Source organism: Solanum lycopersicum, chromosome 1 (genome assembly GCF_036512215.1).
Source record: "Solanum lycopersicum chromosome 1, SLM_r2.1".
NCBI lineage: Eukaryota > Viridiplantae > Streptophyta > Magnoliopsida > Solanales > Solanaceae > Solanum > Solanum lycopersicum.
The window spans coordinates 74,027,866-74,039,223 of NC_090800.1; the positions used below are offsets into that span (position 1 = coordinate 74,027,866).

An 11,358-nucleotide genomic window follows, 5' to 3' on the forward strand; every position below is an offset into this window, starting at 1 on the left:
AGGAGGAATATATCTCGAATTATTGTAAATAGTATGTTGATATCCTCTATGATACTTTTGAGACGTTGATGTCCCTGTCGTTAAAAAACTAGAGCATATATGCGCAAAACTAAATAGGGGCACGTGGCACAATATTATTCGTCGATTTGATATGTAATAATTGTTGGATCGACGGTAAGATTATGACACGTGTATATCCGTTTAGTATAAAGGATGTATTTGCTCTGGTTTTTTAACGACAGATGCACCAACGTCTCAAAAATATGACGGAGGGTATTTACGTGTTATCGACGATAGTTCTGAGGTATATTGTCTTTTTCTCCTTTTATATTTAGAATTCAAATTAAAAGCTTTTTTACGAGAATGAAAATTATTTATCACTGTACCATAACTTTCAGCGGTATGTTTTTTCTCTTTGCTTTGTCTTTAAGGAAGAAAAATAAAAATGACTGCCTATATATTTTTCTTTAACAGTAAGCATGTTTGATTTTTAATTTGAAAAACAAAAGGTCAAATTTTCTCCTATGTTATTTAAATTTAAAATAGAGTAATTTGAGGGAACTTTTATTTGATTTATTTAAACTATAGTAAATTATGACATTTTTGCGAAGAATTTACCCTTGTTGTGCAATGAATGAATGAATTAAAAGTTAAATGAAAGATGAATTGAGCAATTTTAAAAGTACAAGTATAAATTACATTTTTTTTTCTTTTGATCATAGATTTATTCTTTAATATTTAATTAAGTGGTTATATATACGTAACAGATTTGAACTTATTGTACTTACACTAAAATATGTAGTTTAATTAGTTTATTTAAACATAAAAAATGAAATTAAACGAAAGACTTGTTGATTATGCATATATTAAGTTATCATTTAAGCATTATTATTCTAATTTTTAACCATTAAAAATAAATTATTTGATTTGATATAAATATAACATAGATTTATCTTTTGATTACTTCTTTTTTTGGGGTCCCTAACTATACTTTCTCTGCACCGCCTGTGCTTTAAAATTGTGGATATAAATGAAAATCATTTCCTACTACAAGCAGAGGTGTAATTAGAATTACGAGAGTTGAAAGTTTAAAATTTAAAATGAGAGAAATTTTTATTGATAGTAGTGTTTAAATCCAAAAAAAATGTGTGAAAAATATTTTTTATCACCATTACATGCTAGTAAACTTTCAATCAATTTTTTTTACGGGATCACAAGTTAAATATACATATGTATATTTATATAATTTTTAATACAAATACAGGTTCCACGGAAAACCTATGAACCTCATCTAGCTCCGCTCCTCTTGCGACAAGTGCTGTCAAGTCTTTAGTCAAATGTATACATGACTTTTGAGTTACTCTTCCTTCTTGATCCCAAGTAACAATAAAATTCAAGTATATCCCAAACTCGATCTCCACATAACTAAGCCCACAACTTTATTACAATATATATATATATATATATATATATATACTAGGGAAAACATGCATTTCAGTTGCAATGTTATTTGCTGATCGAGTTTCAAGATGTTAAATGCTATACAAAACCTATATTATATACCCTTTCTAAGAGCAATTAATAGCACAATAAAAATAGGGAAAAGAAGAAATATAATGTAAGGGATTGCTTGTTGGATTGCACCATCTTCTGCTTCATCCTCTTTCAGGGAATAATTTACTTTATCCCTTATAAATGCGTCGAAATAATTCTGATAACCAGTATTCATGGAAGAGAATGTTGAGCTAGTTACCTTCATCATTTCCATGGCCTGCCACCAATCAAGACAAACAAATCGAGTACTCAGTAGCAACAAGATGACCTAATTTCGCTCAACATAAGTTTACAGAATTTCTGTCTTATCCGGAGTATGTTGTGTAGTATATATATAATTCTTAGTATTACAATATAAACCATTGGATCTAGGGAAGATTCTAGTGTGGTGTGGTAAACATGGTCGGAAGTTACTTAAGGTCACACGTTCAAATTCTAGCTATGATAGTCGTCTAGCATTTCTTTTAAAAAATCCCCTTGTATAAATTCCTGTCTCTGTCATTTCAATAGCCAACAGCCCAACACTGTCATTTGAGGGTGTGCAATATCTAATCTAAGAGCAACAGGCAATCAAAGCCCTAAAAGAAACCTAAACTTTCAATCGGCTGTCCCAAATCAAGTTTGTAATTAAACTTCAACCTTTCAACATGTCTTTACACTCTAGGTAGATGCACAACATGAGCTGCCTGAATAGCTAATGATTACCTGAAAGCTGAACATGAATTGTCTTGCTTTCTTGCTAACTCCAGGATTAGGATGAGACTGAAGCTTCTCGTACATTGAACGAGCTTCATTGGACCTGTCCATATATGGTGAGGAAATGAATGATCAGTCTTAGAAGCAGGTACAAGGTCCATGTGCAAGTTCACACTTAATGATTTGAACATTCAAGCATCACAAAAATCATGAAATGACAGAAGGTTTGTTGCAAAAACGGCCATTCCACGCTGAAGTTCTAGAGATGCAATTCCCTCAGGATTCTGACATAATTGCATGGGATAAACACTTATCTTTTATGTATTTTTCATGAGTGTTGGTTCTGGGAAGGAAGTCGGCAAATGTTGGTTTTGGGAGTGGTTTACTATGCATTTCAAAGACAGAACAATTGATTAGCCAGTAAGTCAATTAAGTACAAACACGAAAGATGTACTAAGGACCTCTTTTTAGAAGTAACTACAAGGGATTGATATATTAGAAAGTTGGTTAATTGACGTCTAGAGATAGATGCTCATCACATATAAATTATCAAACCATATGCTTGATTGACCCTTCTTGCTTAACTGCTAGAAAAACAGTAAAGACACTAACCCTTCGGGGTGGCACCAGTGATTTGAGCTTGAAACTTCCATGTTGGAGGTCTCAAGTTCGAAACCCCTTGCCAGCAAAAGCAAGGGGTTTGCCTTCTGGGTCGAGCTCGTCGCACCAGGCTTGCCTAATGCGGGTTACCTCTCCTATGTGGTTTGCGAGCTATTGTATAGGAGCAGGGTTTACCCCATGCGCACCCAAAGGGTAGCGGCTGCGGGTTTCCCTTGTTGTAAAAAAAAGCAGTAAAGACACCTAAAAAATAGGTCGCAAAAAAGAGACCTCATGATGTCGTTTTACCCCTCAAAAATTTTAAAAGAAAGAGACTTCATGAGTTGGTTAAATGATGATATAACAAAGGTTGGCGACCTCATGAGGTTGATTTTATTGGTCAAACAAAAATTCTAAAATAGCGACCTCACTAGGTGTCTCTATATTAATAAAAATACAAACCCAACTCTCATTTGTGTAAAACAGTTGTCAACCCCATTCTCACTCTCAAAACCCTCATCCTCACAACCGATTGTCAGCCCCCACTGGAAGTCCCCCCCCCCCCCACGCCCAAGCACCTCTGTCATTGCAGCCCACAGCACCTCCACTGGCAATGCCCCTCAAATCTGTCCAGGTAAATGAATGCGTTCTTCAAACCTATGAATTCTATGTGATTTGTCTTCTTTTAGGATTTAGGTGAGTTTTGCAAGTTGTCCATTATGCTTAATTTTATTCTTTCTTGTTGAAATTAGGAAGTGAAAAAATATCAGGAATGAAGAAAGAGGGAGACTCAATTATCTTCCTCATTTTGTCTCTTGTTTGATTGAGAAATATGTACTTAGTTTCCCTGAAAAGAGATTCCAATTTCCAAAAATTGAACCGTACAAGATTTGCATGCTGGTCACTCTCGATTTTTTTTCCTTTTCTCTCAAAGGAGAAGAATGAAGGAAACAAATTTCACTCATTCCAAATTTAAATACCTTCAATGGTCAATTGGAGAAAATGGTCATAATGTTGAATTATTACTTAATTTAGTGTTTACCAAATTTAAATTTTTGTGATCTTTGTGTAGATCGATCGTAGTTGGATGTATGAAAGGACTAATTTTGGTCGAATGGGAATGAAGCCTGAATTTGTAGAAGGTGTTGATGGTTTTGTGGAGTATGCAATGACACTAGAAACTTTTCAACTTAGTAGCTTGGTCAAGTGTCCTTGTAAGAAATGTAAATGTATGAATTATGAAAAACCAGAGATTGTTAAGTTTCATCTCTATCGAAATGGGTTTAAAGCAGACTATACAGTGTGGACTAGTCATGGAGAAATCGATAATAGTTTTGATAGATTTCAACACTATGTTGTTGGTGAAAGTAGTAAGGCAATGAAACCTAATGTCCAAAATTCTAGAATGCACTACATGGTTAAGGATGCGTACGGGATGCATTCTGATTTTGAATTTCGCGACCATGTTGAAGAAGCTCCCAATGATGAATCTGGAATTTTCTTTGAAAAATTGGAAGTTGCTAGTCGGCCTTTATATGAGGGGAGTCCACATCGGGAGATCGATTCGAGGTTCAAGCAGATAAACGAGGTTGGCAAGAAGGTCCAAGCAACTACTAAGGGTGGCTCTCTACACCCAATTGGGGTTCAGAGCCAAGGGAATGTGAAGAGGAAATTGGTAAGTTCATTTTCTTAAGTTATATATATTGTAGCTTATTAACATTTAATATTCTTGATGAATAACTAAATCAATTTCATTTGTAGGAAAAGAAGCTGGGGAGGCCGGTAACTCAGGCAAAGGCATTGAAGACTACACGCAAAAGGAAGAAGAAAAACCCCGGAGATCCAGACGTTTGGGTTCCTCAACTGACCTACGTAAGCCAATAATTTAAAGTTATAATGACTTTACTTCCTAAATTTATATTCTAATACTATTACCGTTATATTCAGAATCACTACATGCAATCCGTTGAGGATTACCGTCAGATTCAACTAGATGATAGAAGAGGTATGCCACTGAGCCAAGAGAAAACTGAGAGAATGTGGCTAGACTCGGTTGGTGGGCATTCTTATGACATACCCCAGCGACCCTTTCATGAATTTCATTCGGAGGTAGAAGGCCCAGGTAGTTCCAGTATGCTTGGTCAAGGAGAAGATTTTGGAACAGAAGATAGCTAAGCTATGTAGCCAAGTCGAAGTCTCGCGGGCAAGGGAAAGGCAGAGGGACATAGAGCATGCAGGGCTGAAGGCCCAATTAGATGCACTACTTGCTTTGGTTGCTTCGGGGTGGATTCCCCCTTGTCGCAGTGATGTAGTTTGCCCTCCTCGTCTTTTCCAGTCTCGACTAATCCAACATCAAATATATGGTCAGTACAGAGGTTTGACCGATGAGCACAGCAGTGATGAGGATCATGTGGCAAACATACCTCCTCATTATTGAATTTTAGAGTTGTATTAGATAATCTAAACTATGTACTTTATGGTGGTGTTTAAGACTTATTTTGTGTTTTCTGAATGAATGAGAACATTGAAGTAGTTTGAAATCTAGTACAGCTTACGACTTTTTTGCTTTTTCCATTCAATTTCGAAGTACTTTAAAGTTGATTTTCGAGTAGTCTTGATTGGAGAATATTAGCACATGTATTTATTGTAGTTTGGTTGATTGTTGGCAGCTCTTTGAGCTTGATTTTAGCTAATAGAATGTACATATTATTTAATTGAATTAAAATGGATGTTGTGCAGCCGCAAAAGCAACAATCTGCTACCAGTTGTTTTTTTTTTCAGAAAAGAGACCTCATGAGGTCATTTTTCTGCAGTTAAATTATTCACAAATGCAGAAAAGGGACTTTATGAGGTCTCTTTTCTGCAATTTCAATTCCCAAACAATGTGTAAAGGCGATTAACAGGCTGTGCTGGTGTGCCCTTTCACGAGGGACCAAACACATTGAGGTAACAAGAGATCTTCATCTCTATACTAACGGATGAGTTAAGTTTTTGATCTTGTTAGATCTATACTAATCTAACTTAATACCCTAAATTTTTGTTCCATCTTATTTATAGTAGTCAGAATGAGTAGAAAATGGCTCAGTAAGGAATATGGGCATGGCCACATAAGGTGATTAACATATTAGGAATCACTCTGTTGCTGCCCTTTTTCTAATAACCATGGTGTCCGGGTCGCTTAGGCGCACCTCTATGTCATTGGCCTTAAAAAAGCATATGAGCAGAACATAAAAATCATTAAGAACACCATGAATATTACGTTAAGAAAATGGCAAATTTACCACTTGAATCCACAGTTTTGTAGGGGTCCAGTATTCTAAGCTGGCCTCTCTTTTAAGTTTTATCAATTAGACAGATGCTCAGTGAAATTCTCTCTTTCCTTTTTAATTTCTCTAGGTGAGCAGGAATTCTTAAGCATAAATGCTTCAACTACTCTTATTAGAGCAAAGGGCAGGCATTTTTAAGAAGTTTAAAACCTAGGACATTAGAAAAATAAAAAAAGACATACCTACGAAGCGAGTCTTGACAAATAGACCACTGCAGTGCAGCTAATCCATGAAGCTGAGTCTGCACAAATATTATGCCATAGATTTCAATGTCAAATGTACTGAAAACGAGAAGTTTCAATTGCCTTCAGGTTTTCTTATATTAATTTTCACTTTTTTTTAAGAATGGGATAACACAAAGTTAAGAAGTATAAAAGTAAGACAAATGTAATCTAGTCTCTCATGAACCACAGCATTCATTCTGTAAGAAAGTAAATCTAAAGTTTTTACATCATATGAAAGAGAATCAAAAATGTGTAAGTAACAACCTCAGTCCTTATTAGTTATGTGCAAAGCATATCAATTTGTTTAAGGCCTCTTTTATCATAATAATATTAACATATGCAATCCTTATCCCCAAAAGATATTTGAGTGTGAAGTTGGATCTTTTCCTTCTTTTATGGTGGAAGGACGCGGGTCATTTACAACAGAGTGCTGAGCAAGTTGGCACCTTTACTCAAAAAACATAAAATGAAGTTGGAAAAGATGCATCTAAACAATTCTTTCTTTTTTTCTGGTTTAAGATGTGAAAAGGGAAAAAAACAGATACATGCGTTAATTTTAAGTGTTGAAGTCCATCTAGTACAAGAAATCACCTGAAACGGCAACTTATTCATAACTTTCTCATAAAATGGTAGTGCTTCCTTGAGGTTGCCAAGGTCCATGAAAGAGTCGCCATCCTTCAGTGCCTAAGTATGACAGCACTAAAATTAAGAAGTAAGTCATACTTCATGATTCTTAAACAAGAAAGGATATAAACCCACATTAAGAATGTCTTAATAATTGAAACACTCTTCCCTTTCAAAGGACTCCTTCAAGATATGTCAATTATCTTATCTGAATCAACCATAAACACAAGTATCTGAACTAGATCAATTCCAGTGTACCTTGCTTATAAACTTTGGTGGAGGCATAGGGGTAACCCCTTCGTTGAAAAAATATACATACATAGGGCCTAAAATGATCTTCTTTTTTTTTTTTGCATATATATAAGTTGAATCTCCTTGGCAGGAGATTGTTTTTAAAAATCCCCTTGTTTGAGTTTATGGCTCCACCACTGCTTGTAAGGATGGAAATTTACAGGAAATTTATTTCTAAATGGTATGTTCAATCGATTTCAACCATGTTGATAAATCGTTAGTTTATTTTACAACTTGTGAATTCAGGAAAAGCACCCACATCTAGCCCCTTAAATGCATTATTTGGTTTAGTTTGCATTTAAAGTCTTGGAATATGAACTTATGTATTTTAGGTCCATTCACCTGACTTTCTTGAAGTCTTGGGATTCTCCCCTAGTATTACATTCTCTCCCCCTCTCCGCCTTGTTTTCATTCCTTGAAATGCAAATGAGAATGCAAGACCAATATCACTCTATTTTCTTCACATGTACATTTCCAAACCTTTTGGGTCTTTCTAACCATAGTTTTGCCAGTAATGACATGCCTCTTCTGTAAAATCAATCTTATATGCACCTGCCGTGCATATCATAGCAGCTGTCACTTGTAGGAATTTCAGAGGTAAAGCATATTTCATAGGAATTAAAGTCACAATTGGCCACATCTAGAATTTAGCTCTTGTACTTCTGGTTTATTTCCAAGTTTACTATAATCTACAATGGCTGAGTGTGCAAATATATTTAATTAACCACTGGAAAGTGAAGACCACAAGATTATCCAATCGAAGATAAAGTTACACAGCTCGGAAGGTGCGCTTAAGTTTTTATGAGCTCTGAAGGACAATATTTGTGAAGATCTTTAGCTTCATGTCCGATGGTAGCGTGAATTTATTTCACTCCTCAAGGGCCATGTCCATGATATAATTTCCAAGTCTTAAAACCTTTAACTTCGTTCATTTGAATGGATTTGTGAGAAAAAAGAGCACATCAGTTCCAACTTCCAAGCCTCCGAAGACATTTAATTCTTTGCTCATTCATTTAAGTGACAGACAACGCGACCAGATATCCCTCTTTATTTCAAAATGAGACTGCTTTATGTGTATTCAAAGTAGAAATGATTGACAGAAACAATTAATTCCACTATATGAAGAAACAAGTTTTGGTGTGACGTGACCGATCAAATTGTTAACAGCATGGCAATTCATAGAACTGAGCATGGCATATAACAACTTTATATATGTGCTGAAAGTGTAAAGTTATGAATAAATGATGAGATTTCTGTATCGTTTCTCAAGATCAATATAAGAACCGAATTAAATGCATTTTCCATAATGAACGAAATTTGATGCATCCATAAACATGATATAAAAACAATAGCAGTTAAAGCATACCTGCTCACATTCAAGTTTTAGGTTTGGGTCAATAGTTAGGCCTACTCTGCTCTTGTAGGCAGCAAGTAGCTCTCTCGTACGTGCTTGTTTGGATGCCTTCTCTTCTGCTGATTCAAGTACCTCTCCTGGACGTATAGTTCTTCCACCGCCAAACTGATCTCCAGACAAGCAATAAGTTTATTGATAGTGTTTTGCTTAAATGACTATATTCATTAGTTCAAGAGATCATGGAATTCGCCAACTAAATTTTGATAAACAGAGACAAAGCACAACATAATAACAAGAAATAATTTCATTCTGTACAGTGTACCCTATATAGCATCAAAGGGACAGACAAGTGTTCATAAATGGTGTTAAACATAATGCAAGAACCCGAAGGAACTTAATTTTCCAAACAATAATCCTGTTAATTCAATGAAGAGAGGATAGAAATATGATGTCATTTATCCAGTTTTGCATAGCTTTCTACGTTTATCTTTCCTTTAGCACAAGCATATTTTGCTACTAATACTTTTCTGCTTTAGGAATTAGGAAGAATCTTGGTCAAATTAGTGAGGTTCTGTAATTGGGAGTTATAGCTGAAACTAACCTACTGCCACTCCATAAAAAATTGAATTCAGGCATATTAAAGAAAGCATAAACTTCTGCAAAAGCATTAAAAGCTGCTACTTCCGTGACATCATAATGGACAACTAGAAATGAAGCATACTGAGTAAGAAGACAATCCATAATAGAAAAAGCTAAAACACAAGTCATAATAGGCAACCTACAGTTTTAGAGATGTCATTCGGTCTGGGGAAAACTCCCCAGGTGGAAACCTTTGGCTTATAGGTATCCATGTCATCTTCTTGGATGCGGCTTGACTTTGAAGTCTCGGTATCTACAAACTTACTTGTGTCCCCAACAAGTATTTCTACGTCAGGCAAGTCTCCTCCAGGGAACGAGTCGACTATTGGAACCAATCCAGCAGGCAGTCCCCTGCTCTTCTTATTATCAGAAAAACCAAGCCCCACAAAATCAATACTTGAGATCGACAACTTTTCCTTCTTTCTAACACTCTCTTTGGGTAAAGCATTTATGTCACTTTTCTCATTCTCTTTTTTGATGAAGTCATTTTCCCCATTCTCTTTATTAGATCCTACACAAGTCAGTAATTGATGATTATACAATTCGAACAACTTTGAATTTGACCATGGATCTACTGCCAGAAATGATTTCAGCATAAAATATATTCAATGTGTATTCCTAAATAATCTCATTTTTCAATTACACCATTTTATTTTCCAACCACCACATACGGGTCTGAAAACATGGAACTCAATGCACATGATCTTATATCACTTACCAGTGAGGTCCTATCAATTAGTATTACACAAAGAATCAGTTTCAAATATCAGAATAAATATTTGACAAAGTAGAACCATCGATACCAAAAATTCACAGCCTTCAGCTCAATACAACTTATTATTTCAGACAGCAAAATTCATTATTCTGTCTAATTTCATCTTCAAGAATGCTGCAGGATAACATTGCAGTACCAAATGAAGGATAATAAAGCCCTTCTCCTTTGCATAACAAAAGACTAAGCTCGTTTGGTTCACATGCTAGTCATCCTGAGATTATAATCCACAAGTTCTTTATGCAGTAAAAATAATAATAAAGGGATTATTATACGTGTAGAGATTACCTACTTTAAAGAAATCTTTGTGTTTAGACATTTGACTCTCATATTCCCAATACGCATGTTCTTATTCTAAACGCTGCATTAGTTATGCTTATGCAAAGGTAAATCTTTACTATAACACCAACCACACACTGCATTAGCTATATGCAGGGATCCTCACCATCCATCTATACAAATGTCAAGCACATCCATGTTGCTTTAAACTTAACCCCACAAAGTGGAATCCGGGGAGGGTAGTTGTAGGTTGACCTTACCCTACCCAGGAGATATAGAGGTTGTTTCCGATAAACCCTGTTGCTTTAAACTCGAAAAAGTAAAATTGCTTCAACATCACAATGGCTTTCAAGTTCTAGCTTTACCTAAAATGCAATTTGACACCGACTAAATTCATCATTCAAATTGAAATATTGAATAATAACCAGAGAGTGGAAACTTAAAGAAGAAGATATCTGTCTCACCTTCTATTACAGTGTTACTGTTCAATGCAATTTTTTCATCACTGTCATCTGCTTCCGACACTGACACACCATTTTGGGCAATCGAATCAGCTGGCTTAATTTCTTTCTTATACGCCTTGGCTTTTGCAAATGCGAGCTTCACAGGGTCAGTCTCAACAATCTGTTCATCTTTTGAGTTATTAGGTGATGAAGAAGAAGAAGCTGAGATTTTGATAGTCCTGAAGATTTTGGGAAATGGGTTTGTTAAAGAATTGATGGCTGAGAAAGAAGAGAAAACTTGGGAATGAGGGATTAAGGCCATTTCTTCTCTATTTTGTAAAAGATGGAGAATTGGCCATGGAAGCTGCCATGCTGGTTTATACTTTGCTGGCTTAGATAAGAGCAGATTTTGGTTCATTCTTTCTTTCTTATTTTTTATGGTCATTTTAATTAGCACAACTTGTTTATACGATATGATAATATGATATGAAATTATTACATAAAATTAATATTTGAGTATGTAATTTCATATATTGAATATATTTTTAATTTGGAAATT

At 35.2% G+C, this 11,358-nt stretch overlaps 2 protein-coding genes across 2 annotated transcripts; one reads left to right on the top strand and one right to left on the bottom strand.

The window, feature by feature from the left end:
* Positions 1 to 1,416: 1,416 nt before the first annotated feature.
* On the bottom strand, positions 1,417 to 11,237 carry LOC101254233 (uncharacterized). The gene is made up of 7 exons (XM_010322404.4): positions 10,821 to 11,237; positions 9,449 to 9,816; positions 8,679 to 8,831; positions 6,989 to 7,081; positions 6,356 to 6,414; positions 2,260 to 2,353; positions 1,417 to 1,771 (listed from the first exon to the last, which is right to left on the bottom strand). Exons 1-7 carry the CDS (start codon positions 11,215 to 11,217, stop codon positions 1,556 to 1,558), a joined length of 1,380 nt encoding a protein of 459 aa, XP_010320706.1. The 5' UTR covers positions 11,218 to 11,237; the 3' UTR covers positions 1,417 to 1,555.
* LOC104647273 (uncharacterized) lies at positions 3,820 to 5,376 on the top strand. Its single transcript, XM_019214994.3, has 3 exons — positions 3,820 to 4,522; positions 4,609 to 4,719; positions 4,795 to 5,376. Exons 1-3 carry the CDS (start codon positions 3,935 to 3,937, stop codon positions 5,020 to 5,022), a joined length of 927 nt encoding a protein of 308 aa, XP_019070539.1. The 5' UTR covers positions 3,820 to 3,934; the 3' UTR covers positions 5,023 to 5,376.
* Positions 11,238 to 11,358: the final 121 nt, after the last annotated feature.

Coding starts and splice junctions, on each gene's coding strand:
- LOC104647273 (XM_019214994.3), top strand. CDS start 3,935: ATGTATGAAAGGACTAATTTTGGTCGAATGGGAATGAAGCCTGAATTT. Junction 4,523..4,608: donor GGAATGTGAAGAGGAAATTG/GTAAGTTCATTT, acceptor TTTCATTTGTAG/GAAAAGAAGCTGGGGAGGCC. Junction 4,720..4,794: donor GGGTTCCTCAACTGACCTAC/GTAAGCCAATAA, acceptor CGTTATATTCAG/AATCACTACATGCAATCCGT.
- LOC101254233 (XM_010322404.4), bottom strand. CDS start 11,217: ATGAACCAAAATCTGCTCTTATCTAAGCCAGCAAAGTATAAACCAGCA. Junction 7,082..8,678: donor TAAAACTTGAATGTGAGCAG/GTATGCTTTAAC, acceptor TGTCATACTTAG/GCACTGAAGGATGGCGACTC. Junction 1,772..2,259: donor AATTCATGTTCAGCTTTCAG/GTAATCATTAGC, acceptor GATTGGTGGCAG/GCCATGGAAATGATGAAGGT.